This window comes from Falco punctatus (assembly GCF_963210335.1).
Source record: "Falco punctatus genome assembly, chromosome: Z".
NCBI classification, from domain to species: Eukaryota; Metazoa; Chordata; class Aves; order Falconiformes; family Falconidae; genus Falco; species Falco punctatus.
Genome location: NC_137586.1, coordinates 36418466 through 36435454, shown reverse-complemented (window position 1 = coordinate 36435454; position 16989 = coordinate 36418466). Strand labels below are relative to the sequence as shown.

Genomic DNA, 16989 nt, shown 5'->3' with positions numbered 1-16989 from the left:
GAGATCAGCTGACGAAACCAGCTCTTCCCATGCCCCCCAGCTTAGCCCAACCTCGGACCCAGCACAGGCTCAGCCTCGGCAATCAGCCCACATCAGCTCATTAGTTGCATTCAGTTTCTTCCCACTTGGACCTTTGTTTTTAAATCCAGTTACGGAGTTAACTAGAGTTCTTAGGCAATTTTCAATTATAATTTCAAAGACATATTTCAAAGACAAATTTTTATTCCACACTTTAAAGAAGAAAAAACAAAACAAATTAAAGCAGTGATTAATTACAAAACCTCTATTGGCTATAACTGCCCTCTTAGTGTTGTGATGCAGTTTCCTTGGAATCCCATAACTCTTACAAATCTGTTCAGTTTTCCAGTATTGCTATTGCTAAAGCCCAGGCCACAAATATGGCACAAGCTTCTGTATGGAGCTTTAGCATTTTATCTTTTTTATCTGTGGACCCTTTGGAGAAATAAATAAAAAAACCCCATGTATATATATTAAAACAAAAAAAAAAAAGGAAAAAGAGTCTTTTAATAGAATTTGGATAACCTTTTTTTTTTTTTCCAGCATTTGCTTCTCTCTGAAACTGAAGGTTTCAAATCTGCATCCTCTAGAGGTTATTTTTTTCTTTCTGTAAAGACAATAATTGTAAGGAGCCCTAAAAAAAACTACTTGTTTTTTCTTGTGTTCACAGTACACAGCAATTCATCAGCTATGTTTATAGACTGCTGCATGTACACAATATTTAGCAGTGTTCATGTATATATTAGGCTCAGAATATCTGAGTCTGCCTGTTCAAAATCCATTCAACCATATAAATAATTCTTTTTGTGTTGGATGTTTGATTATTTTTCAAGTCCCAAACTCAGTTTTATTTTCACAGGTGTACTTTTTTAAAGCAGTAGGAGTATGAACTGCAAGTCAGCACCACTCTTACAATACAAAATACACATAAAAGCTTGAACAAAGTTACATTTGACAGGATGCAATGCTAAGTAATATTAAATTGCCTTCTTGCCCACAAAATATAGGCTACATCATAATAAAAGGTTAAAAAATATCAGGCAACTGTGGAGGACTTTCAGAATAATAAGTTTGGGGATATATAGCTGGTTAAAACTCAATGACTAAAAATATAATCGCTTTCCTGTCTCACAGTCTGAAAAAAAGCATTCAGACTTCTGAATCTAAAAACAGGCATCCTCCAGCCCAGCAAACATATTTAAACTATCTTCGCTTACCTGGTTTGCTTTTTCCTGTTTTTCATGAATATTTGAAAATCCTGGATATTTTTACCATTTAAATATCCAATTGTCCCTTCCTCTGAACTACAGGAAACTGACTTCCACCAAGAACCTATGAACATTTGGAAAGTATCTATTCATGCACATATAAGCCTGATGCAATAAATAATATTTATATACTCATACACATTTTGCCGAACACTTAAAATTTTTCAACTCATAATTTTTCAATGCATTTTAAATCTGTTTAGCAGAATTTTGTGCATGCTTCTCTGTAAGCAAGAATCATAATTGCATCTGGTGCTGGTCAGAGTTATACTGGAGTATCAGGAGGGCAAAAGACAGTCATGCCTCTTGCCCCTACACTGCAAGGAGCTGAGTCACTTTTCCAAGCTGCTGAAGTCAAGATTCACCAGGGCATAAAAGCTAAGGAAAAAGTAAGTAACACCTGGCTGAAGGCTTTCTGCAATGTCTCTTCCAACCTTCACAACTGAGGAAGTTGAAGCAAGTATTTGGAAATGTTTTAGTCTTCACTTGTCAATCTGTTTTGCATGTATCACCTCCATCCAGGTTAGATCTAACCAATGCCATTTACTAGAGGAAAGGAAACACTGAGAAATGAGTACAAGCTGCAGAGATTTACATGGGTGGCAAACAATGGATTCATTAGCTATGATTTGAGAGGCTTTATCTGCTTCTCTTTTCAGAACGGGACTTCATAGGGCAACCACCAGAATTTATGTAATACATTAGGACAGAATGTTGGGAGGCCACTGTAGTTGCTTACATATAAGGAAAAATTCAGGGCACCTTTAACACCCTCTTTTGTTTAACACATTGTCTGGGAAGGAGAAAGACTGGAACAACTGGTGTACCATTTCTTTTGCTATTACCCTTACCCTTGAGAAGTCAGGTGAGCTTTATCCATACCAGGATTCAATACTGTGGGAGAACAGAGAATTTTGCCTCTTATGACAGTAGAGAGGGTTAAAATTCAGGAAATTAAAAAATGATCACACCAAATTACGTTGCTGGTTCACACATACACACCACCCTCTTTCTTATTCTTCCTTAAAACATTCTAAAAGTCCATGTGAATCCTCAACAAGACTATAATTGGAACACACTCAGAAAGTATAAAAAATAAGTGCACAAAATACTTGACCTTAATTAAGTGCTTTTACATATAATGTAAATAAACAAACAATAAAACACCACTTAACAGGATTGAAAGTGCTTATTAAGGCATTTCCATTTGAGCTACCAATGATAAAGCAAAGCAGCCATGGACAACATAAAGGACTAAATAGGAGTTCCCATAAAATCATAGAATGGTTTGTGTTGGAAGGGACCTTAAAGATCACCCTAGTCCAACCCCGTTGCCACAGGCAGGGACACCTTCCACTAGACCAGGTTGCTCAAAGCCTCATCCAAGCTGGCCTTGAACATTTTGAGGGATGGGGCATCTACAGCTTCTGTGGGCAACCTGTTCCAGTGTCTCACCACCCTCACAGTAAGGAACTTCTAATCTAAATCTACCCTCCTTCAGTTTAAAGCCATTACTCCTTGTCCTATCACTACATGTCCTTGTAAAAAGTCTCCTTCACTTGGCTTTCTGGGCTGCAAGCGCAAATTGGTGGGCAAATTGAGGTTCTCGTCCACCAACATCTCTAAGTCTTTCTCCACAAGGATGCTTTCAAGCCATTCTCCACCCAGCCTGTATTTGTGTTTGGGATTGCCCTGGCCCACATATAAGACCTTGCACATGGCCTTGTTGAACTCACGAGGTTCACACAGGCCTACCTTTCTAGCCTGTCCAGGTCCCTCTGGATGGCATTCCTTCTAGACTATCAACCACACCACTCAGCTTGGTGTCACCTGCAAACTTGCTGAGGGTGCAGTCAATCCCACTATGTCCCTGAGAAATACATTAAGTAATACTGGTCCAAATATGGACCCTTGAGGGACACCACCCATCACTGGTCTCCACCCAGACATTGATATGTTGATCGCAACCCTCTGAGTGTGACCATCCAGCCAATTCCTTATCCAACAAGTGGTCTACCCATCAAATTCATGTGTCTCCACTTTAGAGACAAGGATGTTGTGCAGGACAGTGTCAAATGTTTTGCACAAGTCCAGGCAGATGATGTCAGTCACTCTTCTTTTATCCGCCAACATTGTAACCTCATCATAGTAGGCTATGACTGCAAAACTTAAAAGAGCAATGCAATATACAAATCTTAACTTTCAGCTGCATGATCACAGGTCTTCAAAATACAGTATTAAATATAAGTATTCTGAAAACTGTATTTCTGCAAAATTGCTTCCCTACATGTAATAGATTCCTATTTTTTTCTGTAGGACAGATTAAATCCTTTCAGAGAGTAAAAGATAACAAAATAAATGCGAAAATATACCTTTCCATCTTGGCTTCTTTAACTGAAATTCATTCACTGAATGTTGGATGCAAATTGACCACAGGCCCACAAAAAGCATCCTAAGGTTGGTTTCATAAGATGCAAGAAGACTTTAACTCCCACATTAATCCCAAGAGCTCTTTTCCAAAAGAAACAAACAAAAAAACCCCAACAGTAGCTATGCCAGTAGTACTTTTGTACTTGTACTCTTATTAACCACTGGGGTCAGACAATTATATCTGCTGCAACCTAAAAATGGTCATTATATTATGAAAAATTTTTGGATCATATGGATTACTGACTATCAATCTACTTATCTATGTGTTTTTTCTAAACAAGTTGATGATCAGTATATTTTGTCATACTTCATGCCCACAGTGACCCTGTGGTATGTCAACTTTCTTCTGTAGTTATGGTCACTGTTTCAGAACATGTTCTATTATAGTTAAAATCCTGTAAGGATATTACAGGAGCCTGACAAGGCTCTAAATATACTTTTATAAAAAGCCAGAGGAGCAGCTTTATACTTAGCCTTCTTCCACATTTTCATCTTACCTTCAGTTTTTAAGGGGGTCTAGGAAGACCCAGGCTCTCAGGTTCACAAAGCCAAAATCTGTTCTGCACAAAAGCAGAGACCAGCACTGAAACTCTGCATGTACCTGTCTAATTCAAACCAATGTTTCATATGGCAACAGACCACTTTGGCTTTGTACAGACAGGAGAGATGTAAGCTTTCAAAAACACAGCAGCACATCAGCATTAAAATCCAACATAGGCAGCAATTAATTTGAAACCACTAGCATAAAGTACATGTATAAATGTTTTTAAAAAATTTAAAATATACCTGTTCTCCTCTTAGTATTGACATAGTCTCAATACAGTGCCAAGTTATATCAAGGATAGAATCAGCTACAGAGGAGTATTCCTTTTAATAAAACTAGCCCATCCTTTACTAAACAGGTTCTGTCTTTCATTGTTTTCATATAAGCATTTCAAATTAATCTAATGAATTCTTCTGTTTTCTTCTATATTCTCGCCTTGTTGGAAGTTGATGTCACATGAATGGCATAGCTTATAGTTGTAATATTTTTCTTCTTAGTAAACCAGCTTGAAAAGGATGCAGTAAATACTTATTTTAACTGCATCCAACATCCAGAATGCTTTATGTGTGATCTGACATGAAAACATGCAGTCTCCAAGACCAGGAGAAGGGTTGTTTTGCAACACAGAATATTCCAGGGATCCTGTTAAAATATCAATTCTCCTTACTTTTTGTCAGCAACCAAATAACACCAGTATGCTAGACATGTGACAAAGACTCTGGAACTACAGTTATTCATTACTGTTAAAGATAGTTTTGGTGCTATATAAGCCTCTTTACATTTTCCCTAGACTACAGCTTTACAATTGATATACTGAATAAAACTTGTTCTACGTAAAAATTTCTGCTGAAATGTGAGGTTAAAGTCTCAGGAAATTAAAAGTAAAAAAACCAAACCAAAACAAAACAAAAAAAAAAAAAAAAAACCCACAAAAAAAAAACCAACGACTACAACAACAACAACAAAAGAAGAAGAAGACCCCTGTTATTATTTCTTGAAAAAGATTTCACACTCAGTGCAAAAATTTAATTTACATCAACATGTTCAAAGACTACTCCATCACCTCTTTCAAGAGAGTGAGAAATAAGGACATGGTGTAAGCTAACTGTAGCATTTCAAACCTAAGAAGAAATTTATGTTCCTCTCCTAGAGAAATTTTAGATACCAGAAATGTTCTTGCTACAGTTTAAAAAAAAAAAATGAAGAAAAAAACTGATCCCAGACTCCTACCCCCCAAGAAATCTTATAAATCTGGAGCAAAAATGAACAGCCAAACCCACCCACCTCCCACCAAAACCCTCTGAACAGCTTCCACGTTTTATTAGTTAGATTTATTTCAGAATGGTCCACTTTGACCGGGTATGAAGTATAAATTTTCAGACAATTACGGGGGGGGGGGGGGGTGGGGGGTGGGGGTGGGAATTGAGCCTAACAAAGTCACATTTTTTTACTTCAAATATAATTCAAATCAAGCTTTTAGAAAAAATAAGAATAGTTTACAGAACTTCTAAAAGCTCTAGAAGTAAGCTTTTCTTAAGAAGAATTTTCAATTTTCTTCTGATGAGTAGCCATTTCTTTAAACAATGTTCAGCTGTATATTTATAATCCTTTCCCAAAACTGTCTTTTAGTAACAAGTCTAAATAATTTTGTGGAGTTCATATTCACACATGCATCTGGTAAGGTCATTTTCCCACTATCAGGGTGCAGCAGCTTTTTGTTTTGTCCACCCAAAACATTAAGCACAGCGCTTCCCAGCCTGCTGTCCCAAGGCTGCCGCAGATCAGTCAGTCAGGGAAAGTGCACAACTACCCTGTCTGGTTAATTCTGTTGGCTTTCTGCCTCTGAACAGCAACCAAGCATCGAGTTTTCCTGTTTCTTTCCCTTATGTGTCTTTCCTAGCAGATAAAAACATCCTTCACTGTGTGCCTGTTCAGTGTCTAGTAGATTCCTCGGTTATTGTAATAATATTGTTAGGTTTTCAAATTGTCAGAAGTTAATGACAGTCAGGTAACCCCTATGCTCAACCTTCTTGAAAAGCTACTTATCAAATAATGAATCCTTTGTACACTACAGCCTCACCGTGATTAACCCAGGGCAGATACATTTAAAATTTCCCTTTGAAGATGCATACATTCTACAACGACACTACTTCACTCTGTCAAATTGGGAAAATCGAATAAACAAAACGTTGCCACGATAAAGCCATTTCCTGGTCTTTGATTTAAAACCCCAAACTACATAGTCCTCATGTCAGTATGCTCATTTATTCTTAAATGCAAAACATCATAACAGTATTATGACATTGTTGCCAAAAGTGTCATAAACTCAACACAGAACAGAGAGGAAAGAAACATTTTTCTAATAAAAATGTTAATACTGCACAAGCTTCCAGGTTAAAAGAAAGAGAGCTTGCCTATCTGTGTGCAGCTGGTGTTTGTTCTGTATGTTAATTGCTTACGACATTAAGCACATTTTCAGTAGTGTGTAATTCATATTCAAAATCACCCATTAAAACACCTTCGCTTCACACTCTGTAATTGAATACTAAGGTAATGAGGGCAAGTAGCTTTCAGATGTAGAAGGGATCTCTCTACAATGACTTCTGCCTTTGCCCCATATATACAGGTGTCTATGCGTAAAACTGTAATAGCTTATTCTTGTAAAGGACTGTAGGATAAGTGTAGTATTAGCAAATGACAATGCTTAAGCATTTATGAACTATGCCATACGAACATATGGAATTTAGAAAGCAAACAGAGAGCTCACTTGCTCGTAAAATGAACTTCAGTAGGAACCTCAATACCAACATAAATATTCCAAATCCAAGGTTTTGACCCATCTAGCAACTCCTCTTTAATCTGAAATACTCCTTCATGAAGACTCAGCAAAAGTTGGTTAATATCTCATAGAATTTAACCCTAAACAGGACTGTTTCTACAAAAACATATTTGTAGACAGCTCATTAAATATAACGCTGACTCACACTTGTTAAGCAATTTTATCTTTTTTTTTTTTAAAAAAAAAAGGTTCTATTCAAAGTTTTAAAATCATTCACCTCCAGGATAAACACGACCTTCAATTAGTCATCGCAGTACAGCACAGAAACTCATAGGTACTTTGTTTAAATTCTAAGTGGATGTCAAGAGTTTACCTCTTAACAGCAGTCTTCCACAGAACAGAATTTTAAAAGTCACTGTACAAATCACAGGTGAAGCATTGTGCTTCAGTGACAGTGCTCATAATAAGCCTTTGGATGCAATACCCAGTGCCATTAACTGTGAGTTAAAGGATAGAAGTAAAAGGCAATGGGGGAGAACATGCTGAACATAGAGGTCTTGTTGCCTTCCTAAGGACTGTTCAGGCACTGTCTTGAAATCTGCAAACACGTAAATTGATTCATAGGACTAATTTCCCAGGTTCACTGATATCACTTACAACGGAAGTTACAAACACAGAACACATAACGCTTAAAGGAAGACGGCTGTAGCAAAAGGATTCAGGAAGCCAGGTAGAAGGAAGGGGGGAAGAGAAAAAATATTTGGAAACTGATTTCCATCTTTCGCATTGGCACACCTTTATTTATTTGAGAGATTTTGCAAAGGCAGCTTTTTCTCATTGAAACACACTTTTAAAAAGTCAGATATCAAAAGGAAAATTTTCTAATAAAACGTCAGAGAAAAATTAAATTCAAAATGGTCCCATGCCCCACTCCATGCACCAGTCTACCATAGTAGATTGCCATGGAAGTATTGATGTTATTGCCTGTTACAATGAAGTAGTTATTCTTTTCTTGGAAAAAAAAGAGTAGTTTTACAGGTGTGCCATTTTCCCAAACATTAGTTAAGCAAAATGATCACTGAGACATTCAACTCCAACCTTTGCTGCCTCCTTAATTCTCCAGCCAACTGAAAAATTTTAAATACTTAAACATCATATCTTCTGAAATTGAAGGGAAAAAATGAAATGTCATTCATCTGTTAAAAAAAACCCTACCCTTCTTCATTTCCCCTTCCCTACCACAACATAGCTCAGCCAAGCCCATGGCAAAAAGGAAGGGCTGTTTTTCAGTGCAGCAGTTGATCAGTCATTTCTTCGTGAGTTAGCATAAGTCAGGTTGAGTCTGGCTCCCCTCTATTTCCTCTTAAAAAAGCACCAAGAGAAATAAACCAGAAGAAAATAAAACACTTGGTCACACCGGACTAGGGTTTGTCTCCTATATTACATAGTAGTGCCATTCTAATACATTGTCTTTCCTTATATCAGCTCTTCATAGAATCAAAAAACATATGTGCAGCCCAAAGGAACACTGGTTTCTGCAGCCCACCTGAGCTACACGGAGAGTGGCAGTATTAATATAATTATGTCAAATCCACAAATAGGTCTCTCTGTTCAATGCAATATGTATGCCTATTTAATCTGCAAGTCAAAACAAAAGTAAATGAAACAATTACTGGCAGTTTTGTACGAATCCACTCTTCCACTATTAAATGCCTCATTGAAAGAACTGACACACATGGGGTCAGTTTAAAAAAAAAATATATTTGCACAGATGAAAATTCTGGGAACACTTGGTTGAGTCAAAAGTAACAGTATCAAACAACACTCCACAAGCCGTATCTGGGACTGATGTAATGCAGTCATTATTTATGGCACCTAGCCATACAGAACTATGAACAAACTGAAGCATGGATGCAAGAATAGGCTTTGTTAATTCCTCTGGTGGGTATTATTGGCTGAGATGGGATGGTCCTGCAAGATCACCCACTCCATTCCCACACCAGTCCCAAACTGGTGTGTAAGCTGTCCATACAATACTGCTGCTGTACACTCAGTAGAATAATGTGCTAAAGAACCAGGCTTTCTGCTATACAGCAGAATCCACTGTTATAATCTGATTTCCCCTGTATGTTCAGTCCAAATTATGCAATTTCTTTTTTTCTCTTTTTTTTCCCCCTCTTATTTGTAGAAAATGTAACTGTGTGTGAAACAACACAGTGATTTAGTCATCTCATAATTTATACCAAGGTACCTAGTGTAGCTCCACTTAATATATTTCCCAAAGGCCTTGAATTGTCTTTTCTTTCCATTTCTCCCGTACTTGGTAACTTTCCTTGCACATACATGTTCAACAATTATGCTGACTGCACATTTCTCTCAAAAGGCATACAAAATACATGCCCTTGAGACTGAAAAGGGTCTAAAGAGTTTAATTAAATTTAATAGGGGCATGACTCAGACGCAAATGGCATTATTCACCAAGTCTTGTAAATTACTTGTTACATTGCTTACTAAAACAGAAACATCTTGTTTGTGGCTGGGACACAACTGCATTTTTAGGGTGCAAAGTGCCTTAAGGTGCATAATAGTAACATGCACCCACGTACTTGAGCTGCTACGGTAAGATTTAAAATACAGGAACAGAAGCATTTAGGGAATACTGTTGTTGCTAAATCCAGCAATAACTTGTTAGTCTACTCACCATACATCACCCCATTAGCAGACTTCATCACATTTGATCATCTTTTTGATCACATGAAAATCATACTGTATTGTATTTTGTAGGGGGAAAATTCTAAGAAAACAAGTAGAAGAAAAAAGTATTGAAGTGTGGACTGAAGTGAAAAAGGATTAAAAGCATACCTGAGCTCCTGGGTATTTTTTTTTTCTTGGTTTTTCATGGTAAGTGATCTCAAAGTCTGAGCAAAAGATTCAATTTCTAACCAAGATTTTCAAAGCTTCTAATACAAAACACATGCTTATCTAATAGCCACACAGAATTCCTTAATCCTTGAGACACCTAGCAGCAATAATTTGCATCCTCTGATGTTTCCATTATAAATCTCTAGTACTGTCCACTTCATGCACCCTGTGTGAACTTCAGACCAAGAACAGAGATGCATTTTAATGCACAGGTTACATTTTTATTAAAAGAAGTAATTTACAGGGACATGAGACTGGAACATGATACTAGTAATCTAATATAGATTATAAAAAAATATACCTACACTTCTGTGTCATTCATTATGATACGTCCCTGAAAAGGGCAGTATTTTGAAGTCCATTAAATTTAGCATAGAGCTCCTAAAGAGGGATGAGATAAAATTTCCAATCAGATAGACGCCATAAAAGTGTAGTTTGATTCCCTCCTTCTCCCTTCATCTTAAGGAGGAAAAAGCTATTACAGAAGAGTTGTTTATTGGGGTCACACAAGAGAGCAACAAGTAATGCTGTCAGAGATGACATAACTTGTCAGAAGCTGTACAACCAGAGCAGTGCAAAGACACTCCCATTCCCTGTGTTTATCTCTTGACCTGTTGTAGCTCTTGTTTCAGTGCATTTGGATCCCTCAGGTACTTAATTCACCCCACTTCAGCACAACCTGTCCAGATGAAAACACGACTGTAGGATCCAGATGTAGTAGAGTTTGTGAATAATTTGACTTTGCCTGGTGCAACAGGAGAGGAGGAAGCACACCTTCTTTCCCTGACATATGCACATATTCACACATGGCCTGTGAAAACATGTGAAAATGCTGATGGCCTAAATCTCTTTTGGGCTGCAGGCTATGAATGTGCAGAGGCCTGTAACTGAGGGAAGTTTAGTCCTGCTTTCATAATTTTAGCAATAGACATCTCCAGTGCAAGGCCTTCCTCTCGCTCAATTTTCAACCCTTCTTCACGAAGAAGCTAAGGGGGCTTATGGCTTTCATGAAAGAAAGGTCATTAGAACTGCCTCAGATAACATTCCTCCCCTCCCCCCCAACCCCCTACACCTGAATTCTCAGAAATGGCTTTACAGTTTGCATGAAACTTTCCTAAAAACATTTTGTTGAAGTCAGGTGCCCACCATGGTAAAAAGTTAGCCCAAAGTCTTCTTTTCACTAAATTTGTAAGTCAAGAGCAGCTATGCAGAAAAGGACAGAGCAGGGGCAGAGCTGCTAGACACAAAGTTGACCACCAGCCAGCAATGTTCCTTTGTGGTAAAAAAGGCAGACGCTGTCCTTGGGCTGCAGCAGCTAAAGGGAGGTGATCCTTCCCCTCTACTCAGCACTGATGAGACCACACCTGGAGTCCAGTGTCCAGTTTGGGACTCCCAAGTACAAGAGAGAGATGGACACACTAGAGAGAGTCCAGCAAAGGGCCACAAAGATAACGAGGGGACTGGATCATCTCTCCTGTGAGGAAAGACTGAGAGGGACTGTTCAGCCTGGAGGAAAGCAGGCTCAGGGGGATCTTATCAATGTATATAAATACCTGAAGGGAGGGTGCCAAGGGGACAAAGCCAGGCCCTTTCCAGTGGTGCCCAGTGGTTGGGCAACAGGCAGTGCGTGCACACCTGCAAACACAGGAGGTGCCCTCTGAACATCAGGCAACACTTCTTTCCTGTGAGGGTGACGAAGCAGTGGCAGAGGTTGCACAGAGCAATGTTGGAGTTTCCATTCCTGAAAATATTCAAAAGCCATCAGGACATGGTCCTGGGCAGTCATCTCTAGGTGACCTGGTTTGAGCAAGGCAATTGGACAAGATGACCTCCAGAGGTCCCTGCCAACCTCAACCAGTCTGTGATTCTGTCATTCTAATTATAAGGGGAGAGGCAGTCTTAATATTTGAAACAAGAACCTCAATGATAAAATAGATGATGATGTAAAGAGAATAAACCTTCCTGCAGCTTCATGCCTTCAGCTCACAATATAACCAAGAACCCATACTACCTGCTACATAGCTCAAAAGACAGCTTCAATCATTAAAGCAACAGAAGTTTATTTAAGCCTTTCATAACAAGGTGAAATTTCTTTGACTTTGATCAACTTTACCATTACCAACCATCATTATGCTCATCAATATAGTTTTTGTCATAAAACTACTGAGATCCATAAGAAACACAGTACAAAATTATTTTGATGGGTACAAGATGCTTTCAAGGTGATTCTACATGGAACAAGTAGGGGCATGGTGATATTTCAGCGCTGGCTGACTAGTTGAACTAGTTGAATTTACTACTTGTATTCTAATTTTGTCCTCATTTTTTTCTACAGTCTCATCTAAAATGCTTCCAGAGTGAAATATCTTGACCTTCTAATGTAATATGGTTAGTTTTTCAAATGTAGGGATTGTGAGTGTATTCCTATTTTCAGTAGCTTTGACTAGCTTTGTTTCTGACTTTATTCAATAGAATGTTACAGTCTTTTCTGGACAGCGTAAGAAAACTCAGTGGATTTTTACTTAGTATTTTGTTGGAGAAAAGATAAAGGCAGATGCTTAATATAATTTACTATTATATCACAACATGCGAGTGTTTTAGAAGGATGCTTTTTCTTCGCATTAATTATTCCTATAAAATAAAATACCCCTACTTCACTCCCTTCCACCCTGTAACATGTGTTGTAGACATAAAAAAGAGAACACTGTAGCAACCACATGATTTAAATATAAAGATAGAACAAGATAGAGCAAATATGAGGCACAAAAAAATCTAGTACAATGACAAGCATGTAAACTCAGTTTGCCAATGGTCTACATTTCCCTACACCTCTTCTGGACCTAAACCTGCCCGTATCTGGTCAGCTCATAAAACACCGGTGAAAATGACTGCACTTCTCCACAGAGCTCATACACGTAGTCTTAAGCAGAGCTAACAGCTGAGTCTACCCAGTAACTATATATATACAGTATATATAACTGTATATATATACAATATCTATACAATATATATAATACAATAAAATTTTAAAAGCCATCTTAGGTTCACAGGAACAATGAACAGAGGATACCATAGGAATGCATGTCTTCCCCAGCAAACTAGCACTTAATTCCAAAATATAGATTGAAAATAGAGTTCATACCTATAATTATTGATAGATCCTATTTACTACTCATTAAAAGACCCAGTTTGGTCTAGTTCCTGAAGGACTCACAGTAATAACAACATCGCACAATCTGAAGACTCAGTTTACTTCTCCTTTCAAAAAAAGGCAAAGGGGTTCATATGCTCCTTTTTATCGTAACATGGTATGCCACTATCCTCCAAGTCCTAAATTCCTGGTCATATTTAGTACATAAGAACAATAATTTTTCATCTTAAACTGTAATTTAGACTAATACAATGTAGCATTACAGAATTACAGTGTTTTTTAATATCTTCTTTGTGATACATTCACATACCTGTGACTGCTTAGTAAAGCATAATTTTAATCCCCACTTATTCCACTATCTCACATTACAAACACTCAAAAACAACAGGAGGCTTCCTGGGCTGATTATGTTCTTGGCCCTTGGAAATGTTGTCCATGAGGACAACTGATTTTATTCACACTATCACTGTGTAAATTTGAGACTAGAGGCAAGAGGCAGTGCCAAACTGCTATTTCAAGAGTAACACTATCTCAATAACTGTAAAATAAAATTAATCTAAGTATCCAACATAAAAGCCACAGGAAACTAAATTGTCTATCTGTTCCAGCTCCCAGGCCACTGCACTGCATGTCACTCACTCCACAATTTTCACAAGTAAGCCTGAATATTCTGTATTGTATGTTAAAAAAAAATAAGTAAGCAGTTATTTTAATTCCCCACAAAGAGGAGCTGCTTGCAAGAAAGAGAGCAAGCAGGTGCACAGGGCCAGGACAAGCAGGGACAGAGCTGAGTGCCAGAGGAGATCAGCTCAACCTCAGCCCTGGGAACAGAGTTGGTGGCAGGGTTAAAAGGTGTGGCAGATGAGGTACCCATTGCTATATCACATCTATTATGGCTTTACCAACCTTTATCAGAAACAGATACCAGATCCCATAGGACATTCATCTCTATGGGCCAGTTTGTGTGCTCCTGAGGCACACCAGTGCTATCAGTGCACCCTGCAGCCTTTTGTCAACAACCTTTCCAAGGACACTGTCATGATCCAGCACTGACCACAAGTCTGCAGGTGTAGGTTGGAATCACACCTCATCCCCCACGGCCCCCACTATGCTTTTGGATTATCTCCTTTGCAGGGGACCCAGATGTGGTTCAACAACAGAAGGCAAAGTAACATAAAAGTTTCTCTGTCTAATTAAGAACTTCACTCAGACCCCTAGGCTAGCATGCTCATGGTTGTACAGTGACCACACAGGTTCAAGGAAGGAGAAAATACTTGGTCAGGAGCTCAGGAAGAGACAAGAAATGTCCCATTCAGCAGCAGCCTGAAGTTATACAGAGAATAATGACTCTCAGTTTATTTCAAGTGACCCTGTACTTCTTTTTTCATTGAGGCAGGTTTTTTTTTTTTTTTTGTTTTTTTTTTTCTTGAGAGGGTTAAGTGCCTGAAACATAAAAAGATTGTAATCTTTACTGCTATTGTGCTATTACTTGTTTAAAACTCATCGACAAAATTTAAGAACAAAACCAAACGGGAATGATTTAGGAGAGCCATGTTCACACTTTTTCTTTAGGGCATATAGAAAGCTGAATTTGAGCTCACTGTCTCCAGAAGGCTGACCTGGGGCATCATCGGAGGCTATTTCTCTTTTAAAAAAAAAATATTTTTTTTTTCCTTCCCGTGGCTACAGTCTGAAATAAAAGCTTGGCAATGGCAAATTGATGACTAAGCAAAGCAAACTACCTGTAGAGCATGTCAGAGGATGTAAATTACACCCAAGGGAAGTGCAGTGACACTCAGCGCGCTGCGTTCAGAACCGAACAGCCGCCCGAGGGACGCGCACGAGGGCTCTCAAAGCCGCCCCGCATCTCGGGGAGCATTTCACGCCCGAAGGAGGCGGAGAGCCTCACCGCTGACACTCGGCACAGCGCACCAGTATCAACTTTTGAAAATAACGACCCTCCCAGCCTCCCTTCCAGGGGCTGCAAAACCAGCCCGGCGCAGGCTGCCGGAGAGGTCCGCTCGGCAAACGCAGATGCTGGCAGAGCCTCCCCCAGCCCCCCGCGCAGGGCAGGGCAGGGGCAGGGGCAGGGGCAGGGGCAGGGGCAGGGGCAGGGGCAGGGGCAGGGGCAGGGGCAGGGGCAGGGGCAGCAGAGGCGACTACCTGCCGGCTGAGGGGGCGCCGCGCCGCCAGCCGGGCAGCGCTCCCCCGGCCTGGCGACAGGAGCATCACGGCGGCCGCAGGTGCGTAGCGGGCCGCCGCGCCCCGCGGAACTCCCGCCGCCCCCCTGGAGCCGGGGGGGGCCCGGCCCGGCGCTGACCCCCGGGGAGGCGGGCGAGCCCCCGGACGCCCTTACCTGCGCGGCGGCGAGGAGCCCCAGGGCGAGGGCGAGCAGGGAGGCGGCAGTGCCCCGGCGCTGCTCCGCCGCCGCGGCCATCCTGCTCCGGTGCACCGGGGGCCGCCCGCTCCGCCGCTCCGCGCCCGCCTCTCAGCCGCCCCTGCACGCCTCTGCGAGCGGCGCGGGGTGCGCGACGCCTCCGGGCCCCGCAGGGCAGGGAGGTGCGCGGGGGCGCGGCCCCCCGCTGCCGGGCGGCGGCGAGGGAGGCGGGGAGCGGCCGCCGCCAGTCCGCCCCCGCCCGCCGCCACCGCCTCCCCCGAGGGTCCCGCGGGGCTCGGACGGCGCGGGCACGGCAGGGGCTCCGCTGGGACGGGCGCAGGGGTCGGGGCGGGGGGCGCAGGGGTGCCCGCGGCGCTGGGGCAGGGGCAAAGCGCACGGGCGGGGACGGAGCGCGCAGGTAGCGGCGGCGGCCGGGAGAGGATGCGGCGGGCGGGGAGGAACGGGGCGGGCGGGCAGGTATGGGGCGCACGGGCAGGCACGGGGCGGGCAGGCAGGGGTAGCCCTTCCAGCAGGAGGCACACGGGGATGGGGCACGCAGGCAGGGATGGCCGAGGCAGGACCAGCGCGTAGTCGCAAGGGAGGGACACAGTGGCGAGCGCAAGGCAGCAGGCAGAGCAGAGCAGAGCAGGCGCCGGGTGCGCAGGTCCAGGGACGGGCCCGCTGGTCGGCTTGCTTTGGAGTGCTTGCCTGCTGAACCTACGAACGTTTCTAGGATGCGTAAGCTGAAATGCTCGTGTGTGGTGACACTTGCTGCTCACATCTGCCTGGAGGTAAAGGCTGCAGCTGCTCGACCTGGGGAGCAAAGCCCCCTCACACAGAGCTTTCAGCTGCCTTCAAGCATTCACTTGAAGATGTTGGCTAGTACCTGCAACTCTAGCATCTGCTAATGGAATAGTAGAACAGCAAGCTGTGGCAATCAAACGGGAACATCGACCCGGCCAGATTTCTGCTGGCCAATTGTGAAAAGTGTGTGGCAACTCCTATAAGTTGCTTGCACAACCGCAAGAGAATGTATGGTTACTGCACATGTTCCTAAAGCTCCCACCATAAGCCTATTCAAATGCTTCCATAGTGTATGTGCACGTGTATTTACATACTTGGATTATCCCTGGAGAATGTACTTCTCACTGAAGAGCCAAAGAAATTGTATGGGAATCCTAAATAAAACTATATGTTGGTGAAGCAGCATGTGCACGGACTAAAGACTGCCACATTTTATCTTTTCTGTGTTATTTCATCCCAGCTGAGAAAGTCTTTGCCTTCTGCAGAGAAGGTGTGTGGGGTTTAAGGCTCAGGTCTGTAAGTGAAATCATAATAGCCCTTTTACATTGAGGTTTATAACCTATTCCATATGATAACCCTCTACAACCAGTTATTTATACAACAAACAGAAGTGCTGTAGTTAACAGTTTAGAAATGCTCTTTCAAGTACAGCTACATAAAGCACAGTAGCTTAAATTGAAAATTGCTTGCTTATTC

General features: G+C 41.4%; 1 protein-coding gene across 1 annotated transcript in view; it reads right to left on the bottom strand.

Moving 5' to 3' along the window:
* The window catches only part of ADAMTSL1 (ADAMTS like 1), a 449261-nt gene extending 433710 nt beyond the window's left edge, over positions 1–15551 (bottom strand). The window contains exon 1 of the mRNA XM_080372870.1: positions 15469–15551. Within this exon, the coding sequence (XP_080228996.1) occupies positions 15469–15549 (81 nt within the window). The 5' untranslated portion in view covers positions 15550–15551. The remainder of the gene's footprint in view (positions 1–15468) is intronic.
* Positions 15552–16989: the final 1438 nt, after the last annotated feature.